Consider the following 19,277-nt stretch of genomic DNA (forward strand, 5'->3'; position numbering starts at 1 on the left):
CTACTAAAACTGTCAGAGGGGGTCGAGGTGGAGCTCATTCTGAAGTATTCAGGACCAAACTGCAGCTGATGATCATTTTCTCCATCAGTCCACTCGACGTTATCAAAGAATAATGAATAAGAGTAACTGTAAGAATAAACCTGGGTCCTATCTGTACATGTTTTGACTGGTGGGGACTAGAAGTTCTCAGACTCCATTGACAAAAACATTCATTTTAGCTCACAGAATATTGAGCCTACGGATCCATTCTAACCCAAAATATATAAAAAACCAGAATTACCCTTTAAAACACATTCAGATGAAAAGCAGCAAAACTGGACCGAACGTTTCCACATGAGGAAAAGTCTGAACGTGTAAAGTGACCAAAGCCGTGAGATACATGTGGGGAAGTAACCAGACTGGTCGTGGAGTCTGGACCTGAGTAAATATCCCGTTTACCTGCTCGGCCTCGACCTCCAGCCTCATGGCATCGTCCAGCTCAGACTGCAGCTCTCCTGCCGCGCCGATCGCCTTCGTCTTCAGATCCTTCGCGTCCTGATTCAGTTTGGAGGCTTCGGTCATCAGACCGGTGTGAGACGGCAGAGACCCAGCTGCTTCCTGAGGGCAGGAGACAAAACCCCCCGTTAGACCAGAACCAGGTCCAGACCACCTTATATGGACCGTTAAAAGGCACCTGAAGGGTCACCTGAAGGGTCACCTGAGGGGTAACATGAAGGGCCACCTGAGGGGTAACATGAAGGGTCACCTGAGGGGTAACATGAAGGGTCACCTGAGGGGCCACCTGAGGGGTCACCTGAGGGGTAACATGAAGGGCCACCTGAAGGGTCACCTGAGGGGTAACCTGAGGGGTCACCTGAGGGGTAACATGAAGGGTCACCTGAGGGGTCACCTGAGGGGTCACCTGAGGGGCCACCTGAGGGGTCACCTGAGGGGCCACCTGAGGGGCCACCTGAGGGGTCACCTGAGGGGCCACCTGAGGGGCCACCTGAGGGGCCACCTGAGGGGCCACCTGAGGGGCCACCTGAGGGGTCACCTTCACCGCCATCTACAGGCAGCAGAAGTAACGACTGCTGCTGAGCCAACACTGAAGTACCTGAAGGTTATGAAAGTGTTCTCTAAACGTGTTGGAACCAGCAGCGTCTGAAGAAACTCCCTGAACTATTTAGAGAAGGAAACTAACTTCGTTTCCTTGTTCATGTTGGAAACAAACAAGGAAAACCAGCTGGAGTTGGTTGAAAGCTCCAGAAAAAGCTGCTAAGTGGAGCCTGAGATGAGATTTGTCTTTACAAACCGATAACAGCCACAAGCTTAATTCATAGTTCACAATAAAAAAAACATAATTCACAATAAAAGTGTTAAATATGAGCTGCGGCTTAATGTGACACCGTCTCGTCTCGTCATGGTGATCGGTTATCGGTTATCGGTTGTTACCTCCAGACTGGTGACCAGGTTCTCCAGCTGGCTGATGGTTCCCAGTGCGTCGCTGTAGTCGTCGGACACGAGATCGAGGACGGTCTGCGTCTCGGCGTTGCTGTTGTCAGCATGCTGGATGGTGGCGCTGATGCCGGGAAGACGCTTGATGGCGGCGGCGGCCAGAGCTCTGCTGCCGTTGATCTGCTGGTCGAACCCTGCGGAGGAAGAGGAGGAGTCACAGTGAGGGCGGAGTTTTCAGAGGAAACAGAGAGCGTCCTCAGTCCGTCTGTCTACCTTTCAGGGTGCTCAGGGCGTCGTCCAGCTCGTTGGTGTTGCTGTCGATGCGCCGCAGGGCGTCCTCTGTGGTGGCCTTGGCCGTGTCGACTCTGTCCAGCAGCTTGTTGAACTCCTGCAGGGAGAAACCACACTGATGTTCACACCCAGAGACACAAGCAACCAGACCACTTCACAAAGGTCCAGGACCAGCTCGTCAGGTGTGCTGGAGCAGGACACACCTGGACCAGGGCGAAGGAACACCTCTGCTGTGACTCTTCTCCTTCCTGTGGATTCTGTCAGTTTGCTGCTTTCTTATTTTCATGATTTGGCTGAAGACAGTTAACAGAGAAGCTCCGTGTGGATCAACTTCTCCTTCAGGACCGTTTCTCTGTTAGTCTCTTTTAATGAGCTTCATCCATCACAGGAAGTGATGGATCACAGGCCACTCAGAGGATTTAACAAATAGAGCAAACAAAGAACCCCCCCCCCTCTGGGACTGTGTCATGCATGTACATCATGGTTTCCCATAATCCTTCGGTACCTGCTGGGCCGTCTTGCCCCTGCCTAGCAGGTCCAGGGTGGCGGCCTTGTCTCGTTGCACGCCGTCCTGCAGCGCCTCAAAGGCCGAGACGTCCCCCGCCTCCCTCAGAGCGCCCAGCCTGGACATCATGGCGTCCACGCCCTCCTGAACATGATGGGGGAACACGGGGGGGTTAGACACTTCACAGAGTGAGAACTGATGAACTTCACACTTTCAGCCGCAGTCACCTTCAGGGATGACGGGACGTCTCGCTCCAGGCCGCCGATGTCTTTCAACATCCCGTCGGCCATTTTGCTCTCGTCTGCGGCCTCGCTGCTCAGACGCGTGGCCCGATTCTCCAAAGCCTTCACCTGGGCTGAAGTCTGATCGTACCTGGAGGCACACGGACATCACTAATCAACACAGACTAACCAGGAAAGCTTCACCCCTTCTCCATTCATCCAGGGGGGGGGATGAAAGATCAGTGAGCCGTCCTGTGACACCATCACAGCTGTTTATACTGCCCTCGCTCTCATGGCGGTCAGTCTACTGCAGCACACACACACACACACACACACACACACACACACACACACAGACACACACACACAGACACAGACACACACACACACACACACACACACACACACACACACACACACACACACACAGACACACAGTTGTTAAAAACGAGGTGCAGCAGACGGACAGAGGGGACTCACCTGGTTTTCAGATCTCCGATCAGTTCTTTGACTTTGTTCTCTTTGTTCATGAGGGTTCGGACCAGAGCCAGACTCTTCTCTGAGTCGCTCAGGGCGTCGGTGGCGCTTCGCTCCACGGCGCCGGCCTGCGTCTGATGTCTGCGGGAGGACAGACAGGAAACAGTGAGACTGGAGGAGACACGAACCTGCTTTTGATTTGTTAGATGAAACCAACACGACGGACTCACTGATCGGCCAGACCGACGGCTGTCTGCACCAGAGAGGACAGAAGGTTTGGACCCAGCGGAGCATCTCCCACAGGAATCTCCTGACAGGACGGAGGAGACAAAACTCATCATCATCATCATCATCATCATCATCATCATCATCATCTAGATCCTCCTCATCACACTCACAGTTACCACCTGCAGCCTGTCTGTTCAATCTGTTAGTTGACTTCATGGGAAATCAAACACGAGGCTGAAGAGATGAAGCTACTTCTGAACATCATGGAGTCAGTGATAGATGATGAGCTACGACCTTCATCACAGTCCAGCAGAACTTTGTCTGACTGATCTTCAGTGTGAGCACAAACACTGAATATGAAAAGCTTCACAGATCGATATATTTCATCAGGAAACCAGGAGAAGGTCTTACTGCACCATCCCTCTGAGATCACCGCCAGCTTTAAGGGTCACTTATTATAACAGTGATATTTCCCCGTCATCAGTAAACCTCATGACTTCTACTGGAGCCAAAGTATGAGGATAATTTCACTGGACTACATTATGCTGGGACAGTCTGGTCTGGATTTACAGTCAGTGGAAACACGTATAAAACCTGCGGTATGCTCCTTTAAATGTGACCCTGTCTATGTGTTACTATGACGACGCTCTGGGCTCCAGATAATATCTGAGGTCTTACGGCTGATCTGAGGTCAGCCTTGGCGCTGGCCAGTTTGCGTCTCATCTCCTCCATCAGAGCCCGGACCTCCTCCACCTTCGTCTCGTACGTCTGCTGCCGCCGTTCGATGTCATCGGCCACGCCTGCGATGTTTTGGATGTCCTGCCCCTCGGCCAGCTGACTCCTGCTGATGGACGACAGGCGACCCTGCAGGCTCTTCTCCAGCCCTATTGGACGGAGGAGGTGTGATGTCATGACATTACATGTTTCAGTCTCCAAAAGAAGATCTGGAAAGTGTTTTTGTCTCAGTGAGAGCGGTTTCCTCTCATGATACAAGCAGGTTCAGCTCTCAGGTGATCACAGACTGACTAACATAAAGTTTAAATGTGTCTGGACTGTGTGTTTGGTGAGTGAAGGTGGAGGTGAAGTGCTGTCTTGCCTTCCAGCCGCTTGCTGTCCTCCTGCAGGACCTCCAGCAGCTCCTCTGTGGCTCTCAGAGCAGCCTCCATGAGGCCGCTGTCGGCTGGGTTCAGACCTCCGTCCACGTCTGAGAGCAGAGTCTCCAGCTCCTTCAGCTTGGCAGCGTACGTCTCCATCTGAAACCCACCGAGCAACACACAACGTCAGGCCGTGGTCCTTCACGTCCTCGCCCACCTGCCACACTTCCCTCTGGTGACGTCAGCGTGTTCCCGGGCACAGCTAAATGCTAATGCCAGCATGCTAACACGTTTATGTTTCACCATGTTCGCCATCTTACTTTAGCCTGTTAGCATGCTAACAAGACGACATGGTGGACTGTTCCTATTTTAACAAACTGACTGAAGCAGTTAACAGGAGGTCTTCGTACCTTTGCCTCGATGGGGCTGAAGCAGGCAGGACAGTTGGACCGTTGGCACCTCAGACCCTCGAAGCCCGATCGGCACCGACAGCGACCTTCATCGTCACAGTGTCCGGACTCAGAGCCCCGAACGTCACAGTCACACGCTGGTCACCAGCCCGGTAAGGAGAAACCGTTAATACCCTTCATACTCAGAGTTTAGTTTGCTCAACGCCAGAAGCAGCGCTCAGGTGTCACAGGTCACAGCAAATCTAATCCAACTAATTTTATGATAATAAAAGAGATTCTGATTCGTTGTCCTGTTCTTACGTTTGCAGGCGTCGGCGACTCGGCGGCGGTAGAAACCTGGCACACAGGCCTCGCAGCTCCGCCCCCTCGTGTTGTTCTCACACTTCAGACATTCGCCGCTGATGCGGTCGCAACTTCCCGCCACGCTGACGTCAACGTGGCCGTTACATTGGCAGGGCCTGCAGGGTCGCCGCACGCCGGCGCCCCCTGTAGGGTCGCCATAAAATCCCTCCTGACAGACGTCACAGCGAGCGCCTGAGGACACACAGACGTGATGATGAGGATATCTCACTAAACAGTTCGTAGCTTTTAGCCTTTGACCCTCAGAGGGGTCAGCGACATGAACAAGACCTAAAACCAGTGACTTGGAACCTTTGGAACCTTTGGAACCTTTTACTGACCTACAGATTTTAGTCAGTGTGGTGGAGCGAGAACATCCAACCTCCATCTGTGTGGGTTTGTTCATCACTTCAGTCTTCTTTTAAACTGAGCATGTTATTCATTCTCTGTTCTAAATGTTTATTCCTGACTGTTAATGTATGTTGGCGTGCACAAGCTAACAGGACGGGGGGGCTGAAGCCAAGAGACGCCAGCCAATCACAGGCCGGCACATGGAGACAGACAACCAGTCACTCAGCAGCATCTAATGTTTCATAATCCAGATGGTTAGAAGATCATCATTCAGTCAGATTATTGATCACTTTGAACCTCATATCTCCTGATACATAATCCTGAGACGTACCTGCGGTCCCAGGTGGACAGCTGTCACACTGGGGCTCCAGTGACCCGGCAGCCACAGAGCAGGACCCTCCGTCAGGACAGGGACACCTCACACAGGGGCCCGACAGCCAGGGGTCACGGTAAAACCCCTCGGAGCAGCTCGGCTCTCCGGGCGTCTCGTCGGCAGAGTAACAGTCTCCGGTCTGCGGGTCGCAGCTGCCTCCTCTGCAGCTGCAGGGCTCGCAGGTGCTGAAGGTGCCCTCGGCGGGGGTCCTGCGCGTGAAACCCGCTGAGCATCGCTGGCAGAACTCGCCCTCGTACCCCGGTGGGCAACTGCAGGTCTGAACCCAACCGGCCGGGACGCCGTCTCCGCGCCGCGCCGACACCAGCTTCACGTTGTCAAGGTAACCACGTCCTGAAAAAAGTTCAGGGTATCAAGATCATCCTCCAGATATCCACGTGTGAGCTGTGTCTAACATGCCAACATCTCACCAAGATTTAATTTTAGGGAACCCAGTGAGGAGAGAGACAGAGAACATAAACTCAGTGTGTGTTTAAAAGTGTGTATTTGCACGGTTCTGTTGTCAGACAGGGGAACAGGGTTCTCCTGTGTGAGACCAACAGGAAATGACATGAAGTCAATAGTAAACTTAGTTAGGGGGCAGATTGGTTAGGTTTAGGTTTAGGTTTAAAGATGATGGTTTGGATTCAAAATAAGTCAAATACAGAAATAAAAGGGAGGTGCTTTACTACTGACACCTGGCTGTAAACACCATCGGCCTTTTGCTCTTGAATAAACTGCGTGTGGTCACTGAGAGCTGAAGGTTTTTGTACGTTAATGTGAAAGAAGCAGCTGAAGAAATGTGAATTCTAAAAAGAACAGTTTTATATTGTTCTATTCTCCAAAAGAAGGAAAATGAAGCGATGCTGGATGGAACGAAGATCAGGAGTAAGGAGGAGAGATGGAGGGAACAATCCGAAGGAGAAAGAGGGGACTAATGGAAGTAAAGGGAGCCTCACCGTTCTCGCCGAACGTTGCCCGGATCTTGATGGAGGTGATGTTCTGGAGGAGCGTCTGGAACTGGTAGGAGGAGAGCTGAGGCCTCCACCTGCTGCCGGGCCGCTCGTCCAGTCTGTTCATCAGACAGAAGAAACACTATTTTCATCTATTTTGATTCGTATTTTCATAATTGTGTCTTTTTTCTATGTCTGGTTCTTTTCCCTCATTTTTGAAATTGTTAATTTTACCAATCTTAATGTATTTTTAGTTTATTTTCAGGGATCTGCGTCCCGACGGTGATGGAACCCAGTTGATTTTGTTCAGAGTTTTATTTTATTATTGAGGCTATTTTTCCATCAGACAACTAAAACTTGTTCCAGACTGCGTTGAAGTGTTGAAGAGGTAAATGTGAAACTTGACCACTGGAGGAGGACGTGTCACCAGTGGAAACCAGCTCTGATGCTCACTGTAAGGTTCACAACTGTTTGGTTCACTGTGACGTTCAGTGGGACCCCCACCCACTGTCCTGTCACAGAGGATCTGAAAGTGCATCGAGGTGTCGAGACGTGCAAAGAAAAGCACAACAAACGTCATTTCCTTTGTGAGGCGCCTTGGCTGCTTGGTTAGCAGGTGAAATCATTGTGTTCACATGGTAACAGACTCGTGGCTGCAGATTCCTCTGAGGGTTTGTTCCTACTTGCTCTGATTACAGCAGACAGGAATGTTCCCACTCTGAACCTGCAGAGATGCGTCAGCCTCCTGCGGGAGGAGTCCCAGCCGGGTGGGGCTTAATCGCATCAGGACCGACCGTCTCTCTGCAGAACCTGTGACTTTCTCACCTGAAACTGTAGCTGATCTTCTGTCCACAGGGGACGATGGAGCGCAGGTCACCCAGCGAGGCGGACACTCGGAGGCCGCCGCCCTCCACAATCACATCATTGGTGGACGGGTGTCGGACGCCGCGGTCCAGACGCAGCGAGAAGGAAAAGTTCTGACCATAACTCAGCAACTGGTTCCCCAGGTAAGGAGCTGTGGGAGAGAAGGGAGACACCTGGTCAGGGGGGAGGAGGGGAGGAGGAGCAGAGGGTTGGAGAGGAGAAGGGTGAGAAGTAAAGGAGGTGTGTAGAAGGGACGAGGAGAAAAGGTGAGGACACCTGGCGAGAGGAGGAGATAAGAGGAGAGGAAAGGGGTGAAGGAGAGGAGACAGAATCAGCTGACAGACGACAACAGCAAAAAAAGAAGAAAAGGAGGCTGGTGATGGGAGGGAGGTAAAGTGGGCGGAGTTTGTCCTCACCTGGGGCGGACAGGTAGATCGGCATGCTGTTTTTGGAGATCACCTCCACGTCCTGGTGTTTGGGCGACCAGCGGAAGTGAACGTTATCAGGGGCGACGCTCTGCGCCGTGGCGGTCGTCCAACCGTCAGGACCTGAAATCACAGCACAGTCCGTCACCTCACGCAGCATCACAGCTGGAGCTTTTACTCTGAAATCCAGACCCCACTGACACTGTCAGGGTCTTTTATTGTGAAGTAGAGAAGTGAAAGGTTACCGGCGGCGAAGGTGGAGACGATGCTGTGGACGGAGTAGCCGGACTGGGCCGAGCACCGGCTGCTGTGGCCGTAACAGAAACAGGGCGGAGTCTGACTCCCAGAATCCTCTCTGGGCTGACGGCTGGAAAACACAACCGGCGACAGGAAGTGAAGAGCCGAAACTGACCAATGGCAGCGCTCGATGAGTTTACACGTGTCAAAACATTTTACTGAAGTGGGACCAAGAGGTGACTCAACTGAAGTGCACACGCTGAGAGGAATTACAGAGGAACTAGAAGTCTAAACACTGAAAGGAGTTGAAGTGGCAGTTGAGGTTAGAAATTCAAACACTGAAAGATGAAAACTCTGCTCATGTGCAAACACATAAAACATAAAAGCAGCTGAAGTGTCAGTTTATATCATAGTGTTGAAAATGAGTTGATGCTTCAGTGGGAGTAAAAGTACTGAAAGTACCTGAAGTGTTACTTGAGTTGCAAGTACTGAAATAAATGTAAGCAATGAAAGGAGCTGAAGTGTCAGCTGATGTAGCAGGTAAAATGGGAAAGTGCTGATAGGAGTTGAAGTGTTACTGGAGTTGTAAGTGCTGAAACAAATCTTAGTGGCAGATAGAATTCAATGAAAGGAGCTGAAGTGGGAGACTCTGTGTTTCTTCACCTTTGCGAGCAGCCGTTCGGTCCGATCGGTCCGTCGGGGCAGCGCTCACATTTTTCTCCTGTGACGCCCTCCGCACAGCTGCAGCGCCCCCTGCTGTCACAGGCGGCGCTGACGGAGCCTGGAGGGGAGCGAGAGCACAGGTCCAACATCAGCACTAAAACAGACCACTTCGTCTTTTTCAGACCACTTCGGGTCCGGTAAGCGTCTCACCTGTGGGGTTGCAGCCGCAGGGTTTGCAGCTCAGTCCCGCCCCCTCCTGGTAGAAGCCGTCTTTGCAGCGCTCGCAGTGGCGGCCCGCGGTGTTTCCCTGGCAGTCGACACAGTGCAGCCCCCAGGCGTCCCGCAGGCAGTACCGGGACCTCCCGTTACAGTGACATCGCACCGTCGCTGCAGGAGGAGACCGCCAATAATAAATACTGAAGCCGTCTGATTGGTCGACTCAACGTTTAGAACGAGCTCAAATCATCACGACAGCACGCCGGACTCATCACTGAACATATTACTGCGCCGTTTCCATGGTAACACTGTAACACAACGTTTTTACAACAACAGAGTCCAGAGTTTGTTCTGAAGAATGTTTCTGACCAAAGCTCTTTAGGTTCCTTCAGCTTCTCTTCATCTCAGCTGCAGTCCTCCTCCGGGACGCCACTCAGCTCAGCAGGGACTAGTTATCGTCTCTGCTGCTAGGGGTGTTACTAGGGGCGTTACTAAGGGCGTTACTAAGGGTGTTACTAGGGGCGTTACTAAGGGCGTTACTAGGGGTGTTACTAGGGGAGTTACTAGGGGCGTTACTAAGGGCGTTACTAGGGGCGTTACTAAGGGCGTTACTAGGGGTGTTACTAGGGGAGTTACTAGGGGCGTTACTAGGGGCGTTACTAAGGGCGTTACTAAGGGCGTTACTAGGGGCGTTACTAAGGGCGTTACTAGGGGCGTTACTAGGGGCGTTACTAAGGGCGTTACTAGGGGCGTTACTAGGGGAGTTACTAGGGGGTGTTACTAGGGGGGTTACTAGGGGGTGTTACTAGGGGGGTTACTAGGGGGGTTACTAAGGGCCGGCCTACTTGCTGGAGTGCTAAACTGGGTTTCATTAGGTTTCCTTGGAAACAGATAAAACAGGTTTTTATTCTGAGAGCGAACAGGAAGACGTTAGTTAGATCTGTAGAATCACAGTATCACACTCACAGATGAGCTTTACTGCACCTGGGTGCTACAAGGAACGTTCATGGTTTCTAGAAATGTAAAGGGTTCTGCTCCTGAAACGCCTGCTGAGCTTCAGAGATGTTTACAGAGTGTGAACCCCCCCACGGTCCTGACAGGAGGCGCCCGCTGCAGTAAAGCTCCATTTAAACTGATAGAGTTTCAACAGGCTGCTGCTTGTTGCTGCTGTTAGGAAACACACAATCAGCTTTTAGAGCTGAAGTTCATGACGGTGAGTGAAAGCCTAACCAGGACTCAGCCCCCGCGCTGCAGAGCAGCAATGTTATTTCTGCATAACAGGCCGTCGCCGTGGACGACGAGTGGGAACAAGACAATTATTTCTAAGCCAGTATTTTCTCTCTGCAGGACTGATCAGCCCTCACTAAGGCGCCCTGATGCACCGACCACATGCAGGTCTGTCGGCCAAAACTAGTTTACCAAGTTAACTAACGACCCGCTACAGTAGCAGGAGAACCATAACTAGCTTGTTACCTGGATGATAAGGTAATATTAGAATGCTGATGGTGAACCAGGACCATTGTTTTCTCTCAATCACTAACAAGTGGGGGGGGGGCACACTGTCTTCTAAAACCACCATCTTTACCTAAACCTAACCAGCCTGACCTCCTCAAACTGTTCATACAGAACACAACAGATCATTCAGGTGAACAGTTACCTGCACAGGTGAGCTCTGATTCAGAGTCTGAGACTGATGATTCACTTCAGTCTGACAGACAGACAGACAGACAGACAGACAGGCAGACAGGCAGACAGACAGACAGACAGACAGACAGACAGACAGACAGACAGACAGACAGACCCAACCACTAACCAACAAACCAACAAACCACAGTAACAATGACTGGTGAGAACGTCCCTCCCCCAGGCCTCACCCACAGGGGGGGGGGGCCTGTTTCTGCTTGTAGGAAAAATAAACTTTGTGTAATTTTGATTTATTTCCATTTTAGGACGTTTTTACTGTCGTCCATAAGATCCTGTAATATTTATATTATTTATATAAAGTCATATTTTTATTGTGATAAAGAATTTTAATAATCATTTAAATCAAATATGAGTTTAGATTTTAAATTCTAATTTGAATTTCTGTGGACAGAAGAGAGTCTGTGTGTTAATGATCCGTCATCTGAAGCAGAAACAACCAGGAACACAGAACACAGAACCCAGAACCCAGAACACAGGACACAGGACACAGAACACAGGACACAGGACACAGGACACAGGACACAGGACACAGAACACAGAACACAGGACACAGGACACAGGACACAGGACACAGGACACAGGACACAGGACACAGGACACAGGACACAGGACACAGGACACAGGACCCAGGACACAGAACACAGGACACAGGACACAGGACACAGGACACAGGACACAGGACACAGGACCCAGGACACAGGACACAGGACACAGGACACAGGACACAGGACACAGGACACAGGACACAGGACACAGGACACAGGACACAGAACACAGGACACAGAACACAGGACACAGGACACAGAACACAGAACCAGAATGAAGCTAAAGATGTCAGAAGGTGAGCAGCATTTAGTGACGTTCAGTTCAAACTGATGACTGACATGAGATCCCAGATGATCCCAGATGATCCCAGATGATCACCGTCCACAGGTGTCAAACTGCTTCACCACAGAACATGAAGTCATTTTTAATAAAACAGTGTTTGTTGGAGGTTTTCTGAGTTCAGACAAACACCCAAGAACACATTTAGAGTCCGAACCTTCAACTCTTCACATAAATAAATAATAAATAAATCATCATGAGAGGTGAACTTTGTCTGTTGAGAATAAAGTTCAGTTCCAAACTTCTTATTCAATATTATTATATTGATTCTGAGGAGGTTGAGGTGTCATTAAGGGTTTATTGTAGGAAGAGCAGCTCTCTGGTCCGGACCCTGCGGAGAACACAGCAGGTACTTACAGTAGTAGGTGTAGGTTCCCTGGGCGGCGGCCAGGACGCCGCAGAGAAGAACCCAGATGATCCTCATGTCGTGTGAATCAAACCTCGAATCAAAAATGTGATCAAACGTCCTCAGAGCTGAGACCAAAGAACTCCTGGGCTCCTCAGACCGTCGGCTTTTAGCTGCTCTCCTGCTGCAGGTCTGGACACGCTGAACATACTGGGCCACCCTGACTCACATGTGATTCACACACACACACACAGTCAGAGGATATGACTGTGTGCTGGGGGGGGGGGGGACAGTCCGGGGCGTTGTTCTGGACGTTCACTGGGACTCTTCCACCATATTTACATTTTTACAGCACAAAGACGTTTCACAGGGCAGAAACAGTGAACACTCACTCTGTTCACCAAGTGGAAACTCTTCCAGCCCAGCTGGACCCTTCACACCTTTGTTTGGTCGTGAAGCAGGAAACACGTGTTCTTGCTCATTTTATGCCCAAACAGCATTATTCCTCTGGAAAGAAACCTTCTAGATGGAACAACGGCCCGGCCCTGAGGCCTCTGTGGTTCCTCTGCAGAGCATCAAACTGAGGAGCTGAACTCTGGACAGTGAAGTTATTAGACTTCAGATGTGAACCAGCTGTCAGCTAAAAGCTTTTCACCTGAACTGAGAGAAAGTGTAAGTGTTCTGTTACTGTGACAGCAGGAGCAGAGACCTGATCACATGATCACATGATCACATGAACGGTCCTCTGAGATACAGAGAGGAAAGGAGGAGGTCTGAAGGAGCTGAAGGGTGGAGGAGTCACTTCTCTTTTATTCTTCTCATTATTATTATTATTGTTGCTACTTTCTTCCATTTCAGTTGTTAATCATCTGCAGCCTGAATGAAGCTCATTATTAATACAATCAGACTCATTCTGGAGCTGCTGAGCTGCGTTCTACTCTGTGACAGTCTTTATGCTAAGCTAAGCTAAGCTAAGCTAAGCTAAGCTAAGCTAAGCTAAGCCATCGTTGAGTCAAGCTGAAATTGATTTGTCAGATGCTGTTTTAATAATATACTGAATACTCCACAGTAAAGGTACAGTACAAGTAAAAGTCCTCATGACGCAGACTGATCGATCAGATATTAGAACTATTGATCATCTTTATCCACAACAGTCATTTATTTAGTGTCGTCTCTCTGACTGAAGGAGCTCTCAGTACCTAAACACAGCAGCCGAGCAGCAGTACGCTCCACCAGCTTCACCAGCTCCACCAGCTCCACCAGCTCCACCAGCTGCACCAGCTTCACCAGCTTCACCAGCTCCACCAGCTCCACCAGCTGCACCAGACTCCTTTCACTTTTCTCAGGATTTTTCAAAAGCTATAAAATCCTTCTGAACTGTGAGCTGATCTTATTCAGACATACATGTTGCCATGGTTACACACGTCTCACACAGCTGATCGGTCTCATCAGTGCTGGAACGCTAAAGCACCACCTCAGGCCTCACTTTTCCTCCTCCTCCTCCTCCTCCTCCTCCTCCTGTGGGTTGTTTCCATGTGTAAACTGTGTCCTGAGGCGGCAGGTATGACACCACAGCCTGACACACCCTCAACCTCAGACACACACACACTCTTACTCACACACACACACACACACACACACACACACACCCTGACAATACCTGGTTACACAGAAACACCACCGCACACACAGACACGCCCGTCTTGTTCCTGTTAGCTTATCAACACCACACCCTGAACACACACACACACACACACACACACACACACACACACACACACACACACACACACACACTAATATTACAGATATATTTCTATTCAAATAAAAAAGGACATTTTTGTCCTTAATGACTTCAGAGGGTCGAACACTTTAAATCTGATGCTACACAAAAACAAATGATGCATCAAAGTCAGTATTTTGGTTAAAGACTGATTAAACATGTGTTTTATGGAAAATAACTCATTTTTGTGTTTTTTTCATGAATAACAGTGACATCAAGTAATCAAACTGGCATTTAAAGGGTTAAAATCCATAAGATTATTAGATATTAGAGATTTATGCAGAGAGAATATTAATCTGTAAAGTTTTTAAAGCAGTTTTTTGGAAGTGGACCTTTTTGTCCTTGGTGACTTCAGAGCAGGGGGGTCATACAAAGACATCCAAAGGGCCTTTCATTCATTAGCTGTGGTTCAAGCTGCTCTTGTTCAGGTGATCAGGTGATCAGGTGATCAGGTGATCACTGAGATCCACTAAACAGAGGGGTCACTGGGGTCTCTGCTCGTCCTGTTTCTAGTGAGATCACACTTTGGATTCATTATTTATACGGAGACGAGTCAGCGTACAGACAGGAGGTGGAACAGCTGGTCCTGGTTCTGGTGCAGTCAGAACCACCTGGAGCTGAACCGTGGAGAGGACTCCTTCAAGGTTCTGGGATCCACAGTATCTCTGGACCTGAAGTGGACTCAGCACGTAGACTCAGGCTCAGCAGAGGTTGGTCTTCCTGCGACAGGAAGTTGAACCTGCTGCAGGAGCTGCTGATCATCTTCTACTCCTCCATCATCACCGTCTGGTTTGGACCGAACACCAAACAGGACCGGAACAGACTGCAAAGGACAATCGGGTCTGCAGGGAGGAGAACTGGAGCCGATCTGCCTCCATCCAGGACCTGTACCCGTCCAGGGTCAGGAGGAGGGCAGGTAACATCTCTGCAGACCCCTCACACCCCCACAGAACCTCTTCACACTCCTCCTGTCCGGTAGGTTCTACAGATCACTGTACACCAAAACCAGCAGACACAGAGACCGTTTGTTCCCCCAGCAGTCACCTGATGGACTCCCACTGACCCCCCCACACCTCCCTCTACTGTACACACTGTTGTTGTTGGAGCTTCACAGAGTCAAATTCCTTGTTTGTCTGCTCAAACTTGGCCAATAAAGTTGATTTGATTTGACCTGCAACATTTTTATTTTCTTATTTACTGTTTGTTTTCATGGTGCTGCTCACTTTCACTTCTTTACTACTGTTACACCAGAATTCCCCCCCCAGGGATCAATAAAGTCTGTGTGTCTGTTAAAACCTGGTCCCTATAATAAACCCCTGCAGCACTGAGCCAGCGCACATGAGAATAGTAGAGCGGCCTTCCCTCCACTCTCTTGGCCCTCAGCGGACACCGTAGATTCCTCTGTGCTCACCTGTCCCAGCTGGAGCTCCATCCGTCCTACCTCCACACAGCTCGTCCCATCTCAGTCCCATCATACCATCTGCACCTGTCACAGCTCCAAACACATCCTCACCTGTCCTGCTGCTCTTTAGCCTGCTGACATCACATCTGGAACTTTCTACACTCACCTGCTCTCTTCCGGTTCCTTAACTCTGCCATCTTGGGTCACCTGTAGCACATTTCTTCTTCTATTACTCATTTTGTAGAGAAGCTGCCTCGTACAGGACAGTTACTCCACCTAGTGGTGAGACTGAGAAGTACAACACAGTCCAGCGTCCATGTGTGGGCCGCATTCCAATACAGTTTTAGAATTTCCTGCGGGCCAATGAAAAGTAGTGTGGACAGCCCTGCTTTAGAGGGCAGCACATTTCTTCAGTCTTCTATTGATCTATTAGAAAAATTATCATTTGAATTCCAAAATTTGTCGAGTCTTTCTCCCAACAAACGGTGTCACATGGACAAACAGCCAGAACGATGAGTGAGGGTTCAATAAGACCGTTCCTTGTGATTAACACATGGTAGTATTACTCTGTTACACTGTAGTACTTCTAATTTTACTTCAGTAAAAGTACATCAGTGCAACAGATTACTACACAAGTACTGCATTGTACTAGTTCTACTTGTACGTGAATATATTGTAGTATTTGTACTTGTGCTGAAGTATTTCTGCAGTAAAATCAGTAGAAATGTAAGAACAAAGTAACATTTAGCAGAAATATTCAAGTAAAGTACCTCAAACCTCCTGTGGAGTAAAAGACTTCAGTCCCCAAACAATCTCATTTATTATTATTATTATTATTATTATTATTATCTGATGTGTTTGTTTGTTCCACACAGCATCAGAGAAATGTCTCACAGAAACATTCACTGAGCCAGAAAATACAGGACAAAGAAAACTAAAGCAAATTATTTCCTCACCCAGAGACAGACTACAGACAGACTACAGACAGACTACAGACAGACTACAGACAGACTACAGGCCGCCAGACTCCATCTACAAAAACAGTCATTTTAACAGGAGCTTCCTGTTTTAAAGGGTTAATCCGCTGCTCAAAGGCCAAATGTTTCTGTCAATGGAGTCTGGTGAAGAAAGTAAAACACCCTCTAGGCCGCTGACGACGCTCGTGTTGTTCTGAGAGATGTGTTTCGGTACCAGGAAGCGCCGGTCGGTGTCTGACTCTGTTTCCATGGAGACGACAGAAAGGAGACGAGGCTCAGACTTTCAGGCAGATTTTATTCTCAACATGGGACAGCAGACAGGTGTGTGACCTTTGACCCTGATCCTTCAGGGTCTGTTCAGTAGATCAGCAGACGGGGAGGAATAAATTAAAACCCAAAAACAACTCGTGAGGTGGAAATAAAAAAAAAGAAAGAAGCTCCACTCTAAAAAATAAAGATAAAATAAAGTTCAGCCTCAACAGCAAAAAACAGAAGGTTCAAATAAAAACGATAAAAAAGTCGGTTAGAAAACTCGAGTGCGTTTTAGTTTTTGGTTTGTTTCTTCCTCACTGTGCTTCTGTGACCACACACACACACACACACACACACACACACACACACACACACACACACACACACACACACACACACACACACACACACACACACACACACACACACACACTCTGTACACTCAACAGATCAAACCTTCAGTATTTACACTCGTATTTATAGACTCTCTTTAAATCTTCTTCTTCTGTGGTCGTTCAGCTGCAGCTGGGGGGGGGGGGCGTGGTCAGAGAGTTTAAGCCCCGCCCCTCGCGTCCCCGGCAGCCAATCAGCAGCTGCTGTTCTTGAACTCTCCGTTCTCAGTGATGGACAGCTTGGTGGGGTTGGTGGGTGACAGCCCGTTGCGGAGGTTGGGCGCCGCGCTGTAGCGCTCCTTCACCTGCGTCAGCGCCGCCATCAGCCGGGAGTTCGCCGCGTCCAGGGAGCCGATCCGCTTCTCCTGATTGGATGGAGACAGAGAGGGGGGGGCAGGAAGTCAGACTGGGGTGTAAAACCCAAAGTTTATAAATGAAAAAAAGAAGAATTATCTTAATCTTTATTTTCCTTAATTAGAAACTGAAACACTTTGTTGTTTAAGAGCTTTTTCAGGGCGCCAGAACTCTGTGAAACAAGTTTTATCAACAGATTTATTAGTGACTGAATGGATGAACTGATGAGCTGTAACACATTCAGGGGTTAAAAACCCTTCAAATAATAACAGCCTCACATTAATTACTTCATTAATTGTAACATTAAGACACTTTCAAACTCTAAAAACTGGTAAATTGTCATTAAGAGTTTTGAATGAACCTCCAGTTAAGTGACGTCAAGTTTTAAAGCCAAAGAGCCTTTAGTTTGAAAATCTAACCTAAAAACACGTTAATTATAAAATAAGATCTTATAAGAGGCTCATTAATGATGAGACAGCTCTCCTTTAACCATCACTTCACATTAATACAATCAGAAATATTCAGGAACTGTTTTAAAGGTTTTCAAATCTACAAACTGATTCAATGTTGAGCTTCATTTCTGGATTCATTCATTTCACTTGAGTGAAGAAATGACCCTGTTTAAGGTTCTGTTCCATGTTTAATGGTTCATTAATGAACCTGTAGTTTTATTGTTATTGATCCAATTAAAGGTGACAGGATGCTTGTTTGACCCGAAAACTGAGAAAAAACGTTTGAGGGCAGCAGGCGGAAATATAGAAGAAGAAGAAGAGAGTGAAGAAGAGAAGAAGAAGAAGAAGAGAAGAAGAAGAAGAGAAGAAGAAGAAGAAGAGAGTGAAGAAGAGAAGAAGAAGAAGAAGAGAAGAGAAGAAGAAGAAGAGAAGAAGAAGAAGAAGAGAAGAGAAGAAGAAGAAGAAGAAGAAGAGAGTGAAGAAGAGAAGAAGAAGAAGAGAAGAGAAGAAGAAGAAGAAGAAGAAGAAGAGAAGAAGAAGAAGAGAAGAAGAAGAAGAAGAAGAAGAAGAGAGTGAAGAAGAGAAGAAGAGAAGAAGAGAAGAAGAAGAAGAAGAAGAAGAGAGTGAAGAAGAGAAGAAGAAGAAGAAGAGAGTGAAGAAGAGAAGAAGAAGAAGAAGAAGAAGAGAGTGAAGCTGCAGCAGGAAGTCAAACTGATCTGGAATCAGAGTCTGAACCTCTAAACCTGCTGGGACCCTTAAAGTCAGACAGAAAGTGAACTGGGAGCTCTGGTGGGTCGGGGGGGTGAGCAGTGGGGGGGGGGGGCAGTGGGTGGTGGTGGGGGGGGGCAGCAGCCAAACAGAAAATAAAACAGAAACAAACCAACAGCACCTCTGTCTGTGTACTTATACCTCTGTCTGTGTACTTATACCTCTGTCTGTGTACTTATACCTCTGTCTGTGTACTTATACCTCTGTCTGTGTACTTATACCTCTGTCTGTGTACTTATACCTCTGCCTGTGTACTTATACCTCTGTTTGTGTACTTATACCTCTGTCTGTGTACTTATACCTCTGTTTGTGTTCTTATACCTCTGTCTGTGTACTTATACCTCTGTTTGTGTACTTATACCTCTGCCTGTGTACTTATACCTCTGCCTGTGTACTTATACCTCTGTCTGTGTACTTATACCTCTGTTTGTGTACTTATACCTCTGCCTGTGTACTTATACTTCTACCTGTCTCCTGGTTATATTAATATCGCTGCTGATTGGCCAACTCCTGCTACACATCACTGAGGCATGCTGGGAAAACAGAGGTTATCCGATCCTGTAGCCGATAAAGCTGTGAGAGTAGAGTCCACAGTACTGACTGTAGTACTGACTGTAGTACTGACTGTAGTACTGGCTGTAGTACTGACTGTAGTACTACAGTCAGTGGTGGGGGGGGGGGGTGTAGTACTACTACTGTAGTACTACAGTCAGTACTACAGTACTACAGTCAGTACTACTACCTGTATATTTATCTGTACTGATGAGCGATGGTGCGTTCAGGTGGTGTCTGAATAATCAGAGAAACGTGTTCTGGACTAAGTGAAATCTGAATGAAAGATGTTTGGTTTGTTAGTTAATTGTAGCTGAAGTGATCGATCAGTG

At 48.4% G+C, this 19,277-nt stretch overlaps 2 protein-coding genes across 4 annotated transcripts in view; both read right to left on the bottom strand.

Moving 5' to 3' along the window:
• lamc2 (laminin, gamma 2) overlaps nucleotides 1–12,091 on the bottom strand; it is a 13,825-nt gene extending 1,734 nt beyond the window's left edge. Inside the window, exons 1-19 of the mRNA XM_070845376.1 lie at nucleotides 12,025–12,091; nucleotides 9,073–9,249; nucleotides 8,863–8,980; nucleotides 8,208–8,329; nucleotides 7,954–8,085; nucleotides 7,499–7,688; nucleotides 6,680–6,792; nucleotides 5,682–6,074; nucleotides 4,961–5,194; nucleotides 4,661–4,797; nucleotides 4,247–4,409; nucleotides 3,835–4,037; nucleotides 3,159–3,238; nucleotides 2,932–3,069; nucleotides 2,458–2,602; nucleotides 2,231–2,374; nucleotides 1,708–1,822; nucleotides 1,432–1,628; nucleotides 439–597 (exon numbers count right to left, since the gene is read on the bottom strand). Coding sequence (XP_070701477.1) covers nucleotides 439–597; nucleotides 1,432–1,628; nucleotides 1,708–1,822; nucleotides 2,231–2,374; nucleotides 2,458–2,602; nucleotides 2,932–3,069; nucleotides 3,159–3,238; nucleotides 3,835–4,037; nucleotides 4,247–4,409; nucleotides 4,661–4,797; nucleotides 4,961–5,194; nucleotides 5,682–6,074; nucleotides 6,680–6,792; nucleotides 7,499–7,688; nucleotides 7,954–8,085; nucleotides 8,208–8,329; nucleotides 8,863–8,980; nucleotides 9,073–9,249; nucleotides 12,025–12,091 — 3,027 coding nt within the window. The remainder of the gene's footprint in view (nucleotides 1–438; nucleotides 598–1,431; nucleotides 1,629–1,707; nucleotides 1,823–2,230; nucleotides 2,375–2,457; nucleotides 2,603–2,931; nucleotides 3,070–3,158; nucleotides 3,239–3,834; nucleotides 4,038–4,246; nucleotides 4,410–4,660; nucleotides 4,798–4,960; nucleotides 5,195–5,681; nucleotides 6,075–6,679; nucleotides 6,793–7,498; nucleotides 7,689–7,953; nucleotides 8,086–8,207; nucleotides 8,330–8,862; nucleotides 8,981–9,072; nucleotides 9,250–12,024) is intronic.
• A 4,359-nt stretch (nucleotides 12,092–16,450) lies between these two features.
• Nucleotides 16,451–19,277, bottom strand: part of rasal2 (RAS protein activator like 2) — a 67,407-nt gene continuing 64,580 nt past the window's right edge. For all 3 annotated transcript variants that reach the window (XM_070844639.1, XM_070844640.1, XM_070844641.1), the window contains one exon: nucleotides 16,451–17,184. In XM_070844639.1, coding sequence (XP_070700740.1) covers nucleotides 17,014–17,184 — 171 coding nt within the window. In that variant the 3' untranslated portion in view covers nucleotides 16,451–17,013. The remainder of the gene's footprint in view (nucleotides 17,185–19,277) is intronic.

This window comes from Pempheris klunzingeri, chromosome 15 (genome assembly GCF_042242105.1).
Source record: "Pempheris klunzingeri isolate RE-2024b chromosome 15, fPemKlu1.hap1, whole genome shotgun sequence".
Lineage (NCBI taxonomy): Eukaryota > Metazoa > Chordata > Actinopteri > Acropomatiformes > Pempheridae > Pempheris > Pempheris klunzingeri.